This window comes from Rhagoletis zephyria, unplaced genomic scaffold (assembly GCF_001687245.7).
Source record: "Rhagoletis zephyria isolate East Lansing unplaced genomic scaffold, Rhagoletis_zephyria_1.1 Rzeph_scaffold_22742, whole genome shotgun sequence".
NCBI lineage: Eukaryota > Metazoa > Arthropoda > Insecta > Diptera > Tephritidae > Rhagoletis > Rhagoletis zephyria.
This window is the reverse complement of record NW_016179800.1, coordinates 165-7,092: the sequence shown is the minus strand read 5'-3', so window position 1 is coordinate 7,092 and position 6,928 is coordinate 165. Positions and strand designations below refer to the sequence as shown.

General features: G+C 38.0%; 3 protein-coding genes across 3 annotated transcripts; 1 reads left to right on the top strand and 2 right to left on the bottom strand.

Moving 5' to 3' along the window:
* Nucleotides 1–4: 4 nt before the first annotated feature.
* Nucleotides 5–1,878, bottom strand: LOC108381495 (uncharacterized; the record flags this gene model as incomplete). Its single annotated transcript, XM_017637908.1, has 4 exons — nt 1,709–1,878; nt 1,303–1,645; nt 805–999; nt 5–739 (listed from the first exon to the last, which is right to left on the bottom strand). Coding segments are annotated over exons 1-4 (1,333 nt in total), but the record flags the coding sequence as incomplete, so codon positions are not given.
* A 534-nt stretch (nt 1,879–2,412) lies between these two features.
* On the top strand, nt 2,413–3,266 carry LOC108381497 (uncharacterized protein C19orf52 homolog). The gene has a single exon (XM_017637910.1). It carries the CDS (start codon nt 2,532–2,534, stop codon nt 3,105–3,107), a length of 576 nt encoding a protein of 191 aa, XP_017493399.1. The 5' UTR covers nt 2,413–2,531; the 3' UTR covers nt 3,108–3,266.
* Nucleotides 3,258–5,303, bottom strand: LOC108381496 (alanyl-tRNA editing protein Aarsd1-B-like). Its single transcript, XM_017637909.1, is given in 9 exon segments — nt 3,258–3,748; nt 3,816–3,919; nt 3,921–4,073; nt 4,410–4,438; nt 4,441–4,498; nt 4,500–4,601; nt 4,603–4,870; nt 4,872–4,924; nt 4,976–5,303. Coding segments are annotated over 9 exon segments (1,269 nt in total). The 5' UTR covers nt 5,015–5,303; the 3' UTR covers nt 3,258–3,285.
* Between the last annotated feature and the right edge of the window lie 1,625 nt (nt 5,304–6,928).

Here is a 6,928-nt window from a genome sequence, read left to right as displayed (position 1 = left end):
GCACTACTAAGAGCAATAAATTCTACGCCACCAAAGCGGAAATTATCAATAAAAGCAGGGGCATATTGTAGCTGATGAGTCCAGCGACATAATGCACCATCTCCCGATTCAATATCGCCTCCTAAGTAACGTAAGTCTAAGCAGTGCAACTTATGGTTTGTCGCTACATATGCCAAGTCTCTAAATTCACTTTTGGCAATTGATGATATAAAATCACATTTATAATCCTGAGTGGCATAGCCACAGCTACTTTTCAACCATTGCTCTGGACAGGTTCGTGTATCTAACATGAATAATTTCTTTTCGTTGGCATACAAAAATGTCTGACCCTGCCAAGGTCTTATCATGTTCCAACTCGCCCTCATGATATCTTCTGTTTTACATACATTATGGGTGGCCGAAAGTATAGGTGTAGACGCATTAATGTCATACACCCGAATCCTTTGCTTCATTGTGGTAATTATGAAGGTACTGTAATCAATAGGCGACTGTGCAAAGCTAATGAAAGGCGTGCAACTAGTTTTAAAACGTGTTAGTGCTTTGGCTGATCCTGTGGGAAGAAATTTATATAACGTTATCATGTTTCGTTGCCGCACAGCAAATGAGTTTGGGCAATCTTTTCGTAGGCTCTGTATGGCGCGCACCTCAAAAATTTCTTCTTCTGTGTCTACCTGTTGTGAGCATATAGGATCTAAAAAACTGCCAGCAAAGCTCTTAAATTTTGGCAAAATTCCAACATCTGCGTGGAAAAAAATACATACTTAGTTAACCATTCTTAATAGCTTATAGTAGGGCATTACTCACTCAAATTATTTAATTTGTTATTATCTACATGTAACACATGTTCACCGTCGTCCAATATACAAAGATTTCCTCCAGAATAGTAGTAATCGTAGCTTCCATGAAAATACGGATCGGGATCACAATCTAAGCGTCGGGCCAAGTCGAAAAAGGATGTATGAAAGCTTCCTTCTTTTTCATTGGTTTTTAATTTTTTATCTACATATGTATGTAAAATGCAATTCCTTGATAAATAAACAATTTAAATAAGAACAATATTTCTGTGTATGGAATAGTAGCTAATGTCGAAACGCTGGCTTTAGTATAGGCGTTGAAGAACTTCTGGCAAATAAATGTGCAAGAAATAGTTCTGATACTAGCCAGACAATATTCTTATTAGATAAGTCTGATCAAAACTTTCCTTTTCGTTTAAAGAATAAAGTGAATGCCGCATTATACTAAAACCAGCTTCGCGACATAAGCCACTATTCCATACGAACACAGGTTTTATCTTTGACTTACTTTTCTGACCCGTCTGGTAGCGTGTCCGAGAAATATGCAAACGTTTTCTGTAAATCTCCCGTGCCATTGTGCGTCGATGGCATATATCCACACGCTCACAGTGCTTGTCAGCTATATATACTGCACTTGGCACTGAAACTTTGCATTTCAGATGCAGGCTTAATTCACTAAGGTCATTTAATGGCGTTTGGCCCACATTGAAAGCAGGAAAAAGACAATGCCTTTCTCGTAGCTTCAGTTCATCGGAACTATACAGTAGCAGTCTATCTAGGGCATCGACGGCAGCAGATTTGGTTGAGCGTTCTCGTTCTTGTGATAAATTACTTGTTGCAGTCTTATTGTTCTAAAAAGCAATTTTTATTAAGTACTTGTGAATCGATGTACGTATTTATTCACTATTATTTACCTGTGCTATGTTCTTCAGGCTTTCAGCCTGAACATTTTGTTTATATGGTCGGGTGGGCATTTATGTTAATTTATGTTTAATAAGCCTTTAAAATTTTCGTCCTTCGATCTAATTAAAAACAAACCTTAAACCGTTCCAAAATGCACTATCGGGATAAATGTGTATCAGCTGTTTGATAAATGTAGGATTATCGGTTTATCGTTCATGCCAAGGCGTATTTAACAAGGTGGTGTTGGCCGTATATAAGTAAAAAANAATCTAATTAAAAACAAACCTTAAACCGTTCCAAAATGCACTATGGGGATAAATGTGTATCAGCTGTTTGATAAATGTAGGATTATCGGTTTATCGTTCATGCTTTATTTATTTTAAGTGTTGGTGAGAATTAGGACGGACTGTTTCGGGCAGGAAGAAGACACTTACGATCCAATACGTCCCAATTTTCGCTCTCTATTACCNACCCCAACACCACCTTGTTCAATACACCTTGGTTCATGCTTTATTTATTTTAAGTGTTGGTGAGAATTAGGACGGACTGTTTCGGGCAGCAAGAAGACACTTACGATCCAATACGTCCCAATTTTCGCTCTCTATTACCCATTTTGTGAGTACGGGAATGATTTCTGGGCTATTTTGGGCACCCGCGGGATCCCGCGTTGCGTACGGGAAAGAACATCTATCACCAGCTGTTTTTGGATCGATAACATTTGTCCATAACTATACGAATCTAACCTAAATCGAAATCAGCTGTTATGTCGAAAAAACGCGAGTAAATTATTAAAAAATAAATAGTTGCCAAAAAAAGTTGTGTAATTAGTTAAAAATGCGTTTATTTTCAATAAAAAATCGTTTGGTAAGTTTGCGAACATGTATCAGCGATAAATTCACATTGCCCGAACGGTTTAAAGGCACCGTAGTGGAAAAGTGGGCACAATATTGGCGCGGTCTTGTTAGTGATTATACAGATGTGGTGGTCGATGTAGCCAAAGGGGCTCGAGCGAAACCACGTAAAGCTCTGGCAATTGCCAGTACAGGTTACGGCCTGTACCAATGTGCCCTGCACAATCCAGACGAAGAAGCGTTCATGCATTCCTTTCGTGGTTGGACTAACCAAATGGCAATGGTGCCAAAAACGCTGCGAAACCCTGTATCAGAATCATACCTTCGAGAACTTGAAAAAGCCATCAATGAAAACAAACTGCGTACATTTTCACTAGGGTTTTGTACAATATTATGGACGGATTTGTATGACAAGGACGACTGTACTTTTCCAGCAATATGCAAATATACACAAGTCGATTATACGAATTTCTGGGAACGTATTCTAGACATTGGTTTTTGGGATCACTATTGGCGGCTTGAGTGGAAAATGCATAACTTCGACGTAAATTACTTATAAATTCGACATACTACGTTTAACGGAATATCTAGCTTTAAGAGTTATTATTGAGTTTTATTATGACAGCGTGCAAAATGCTATTGTTAATAAATTCCCAGCAACTTATTTAACAAGACAAAAGAAATCATGAATACCTACACTACATCAATCTTATTTTTATCCCGAAAGAGTATATTTATTATACTCGTTTAGGGTCTTTATTGCCGTTAAAATGTTTTTCCAACAAAGCGTTACATTCTGGAATTTTGCTCCCATTATTAAATTTTCCTTGAAAATTTGTTTCGCGACCATTCCCTTTGCCTTGTAAGAGTTCCAGGAATAATGGACCAAATTTCTGCACATCTTCTTTGTCTCCTCTAAGTACCATGAGACCTTTACCATTATTGGTGGTATTTTCCGATACGGTGAGGAAGTAGAAAATATTCTCAGGCGCATTTCGTAAAAACGTATTTATGAAGTCAGGTTCAATACCGTCCTTTCGATGTAGACAGTAATATTTTGGGTAGGGATGGGGTGTATTCTCTATTTTCTCAGCTTCAGAAATCGCAACGTCTTTTAACAATTTCTGAAATGCCTTTGCGGATGATTTTAAATTAGTCTGTAGCTTTTGGATCAAATCCAAATGCTGTGTTGGACCACCCCTAAATATAAAAATAAATTAATTTGAGTCGATTCAGTAATTTATAATTCGGATTAAATATTACATACTTTAGCGCTAAATTCATTTGCTGCTCCCGCTGAAAGATTTCACCAAGCTTTCGTAGCACACGCTCTCCAATTACAAAGTGTACATACACTGAGCTTTTAACCTTTTTCGGCATATAATAATTTTACACATTGCAGCTGAGATAGATTGCTAACATGAGTACCACAACACATGTTACTCTCAATTCCTTCAATTCGTACTACACGAGCCAGTCCAATATGATCTTTGGGTAACCCTCGTGGTGCACGAGCATCTTGAAACTTTAAAGACAACGGATGAAAATAAATCATTGGTTCGCATGGAAAAGTAGCTTATGTCGAAAGGCTGGCTTTAGTATAATTCGCATTCCCTTTATTCTTTAAGGAAGGCAAGGAATTTTTTGATGAGACTTAATAAGAATATTGACTTGCTAAGTATCGGAACTATTTCTTGCGCTTATTGCCCATTTCAACGGCTAGACAGTGAGTCATTCGCAATTGTATGCTCCGAATGCCGATTATACTAAAGCCAGCCTTTCGACATAAGCTACTTTTCCATACGAATCACAGAAATTATAAAAATATAAAAAACCAAATAAACTTTATTGAGTATTTTACCTCCACTGCTATTTCGGGATCAACTAGAGTACGGTGACTTCCCGGCCCTCGCGTATAAGTTCGTTTGCCTTACGCTCAATAGTGTCCAAGAGACTCTCGGCTAATCAAATGTGATGTATCCAACTCTATATAAGAGCTGTCTGATCCCAACCACCAAGATACAGTATCGTATTTGAATTCGCGGTCAAATAATCGCCGTTATAAGATGTTGGCCCGAGTGTTGTTGCATATGATCCAAACGGCGACTCCAATCAAGTGACTGTTTCACAACTATACCTTCTTCAAATCCTGAGTACCCTTCTACAAAGTGCACTGCTTCTGTGCCTTTTCGAACTACAGAACGCACCGATTGACCATTCATCTCACCGTAATCACATGGTTGTCCTCCACCTTCAGGAAAAAGAATTGTATCTTCGCATATAACATTAAAGCCTTGAAGTTTTATTGCACTAGTTTCTCCAAGGCGGCGTCCATTCCAACGTTGCCGGTTCACACGACACTACTTTTGATGCAAACTAAAAACTGGGTTTGTAAAGTTTTGTTCAAGTTGTAGTATTTTTACCTGCCTGTCTCAAAAAGCTGTCTTCTTGACACTTAAAAACCATTTTTTCGCACTCCCGAGCTGGTCCTTCAGCAAATTTGGTTAATTATGCAAAAATAGTTGGCAGCAAAAGTGCTAAAAGAAAATAAAAACAAGGACAATTTCATACTAGAATGACAGACGCATGCACTATGTAGTAAACAAAGGTGGCACATTTGTCATTGTTTTTACTTATCTAGACAGTTCTCAAGTAAACGTAAATAAGGCCTCAAAAACTTTTAGTGCGTTCCAGAACGTCTACGATGCGTAGGATTTAGTCCAGAGACGTTCCCGTACGCCACGTTCACATCAGGGTTATTAAAGGCGCTGTTCCTGTAAAACCTATGTTAAATATGTTTAAAATATTTGAAATTTACTACTGAATAAGGTTTTTGTTGAAAACTAAGTAGTTTATATCATGATAAAAATATAGTAAGGTAGAACCGCTGAGAGTTACTTTTAAAATTCTTGACGTTTCCAAACATTTTAATTTTTAAATTTACTCACAAACTCACACACACACATTTTCATTTTCAGTCTCAAGCAACAACAATTTCGAACAATTTCAATTTTTTCACAATTTTTCAAAAAAAAAAATCATGGCCGACAAAATGAGAGAACGGTTCTACCTTGCTATGTTTTTATCATGGTTTATATTTAGCTGAAATCTATTATAGCACGAAAAATTGTAGTTGAAAGGGTAAGTTTATGAAAAGGCATTGATGAGTGGCAACAGTGTAGTAAGCAACACTGAGGGCTCCAGTAATCGACANGACACGAAGAAATCTAAATTTCGCAGATTTCTGCGCTACGGGCTACAACTATAGAAAAATTCTGCGGTGTTGAGTTTTCATTTATGCCTGAATTATAATGGAAGTAACGGAACGGAGTGAACCGTCACTTAATAATCTATTGTATGGGCAATTAATTCGAACGATTATAATGCACTTGAACGTAACGTAAACGAGAAGCATCTAAAATCAATAGATGCTTACGAATTCGCAGCGATTTGTTACGATTCGCCCCGTGCATTATAACCAAGATATTACATGGAGCTCTGGTAAGACAGATCGTGTCAGCTGACTCGGGTTTACGTACCGGTAGGTTTACGTTCTTGACTAATTTTAGCTTTACTAGCGAATTTAGATTTTCGCCGCGGTCCTTCTAATGTCAAATTGATGTGTTTGTTGTAATACGAATTCGCCTGGTTTATAACAAACACACTATTTTGACATCAAGAAGTACCGCGGCGAAAATCGAAATTCGCCAGTAAAGCTGAAATTAGTCAAGAACGAAAACCTACCGGTACGTAAACATGTAATATCATGTTCAGAAATAACATGTATCTATTATCCGCGAAAAGAACTTTTCTAATCATGATGCGAAATTCCCCACAGTAAGTGTTGCCGTGCATGCAAAACGAAAAGGCTTCGCACAACCCAAAAGTACTCCTCGGGGACCAAATGGTGAAAAACTGCGAAAAGGTTTATTAGGCCGTGGTTACGCCACCAATTTCGATTGGCAATCACCATGCAATTGTTGTTGTGCACAGCACGGAGTGAGAATTTTCGAAATCGAACAGCCAGCACGATTTGCTGGGTGAACCGAACTGCCAGCACGCCAATTTTTCAGGGTAGCAATACGCTATTTTGCGAAAAAGTATTAGTTTTAAATATTAGAATAGTAAAAAATATTTTTTCGCAGTGACAGCGGCAGTTTTTCGAAATCAGCTGCTTTCTAGAAAGTGTGGTGTCCAATAAAGCGATTCACAATACAGCAGTGGCAGCTAGCAGTACTGCTCAGTTTAGCCCAATTTCTAAATTCACTGCCACTGCCTTCATCGCAGCAAACTTCGCATGCTGAATTTGACCTAAATGAAACGCAGCCAACATCTGTGGATGTCACTGAAGCCTAAGGCAACAACAAAAATGTAAACAAA

Coding starts and splice junctions, on each gene's coding strand:
- LOC108381497 (XM_017637910.1), top strand. CDS start 2,532: ATGCGTTTATTTTCAATAAAAAATCGTTTGGTAAGTTTGCGAACATGT.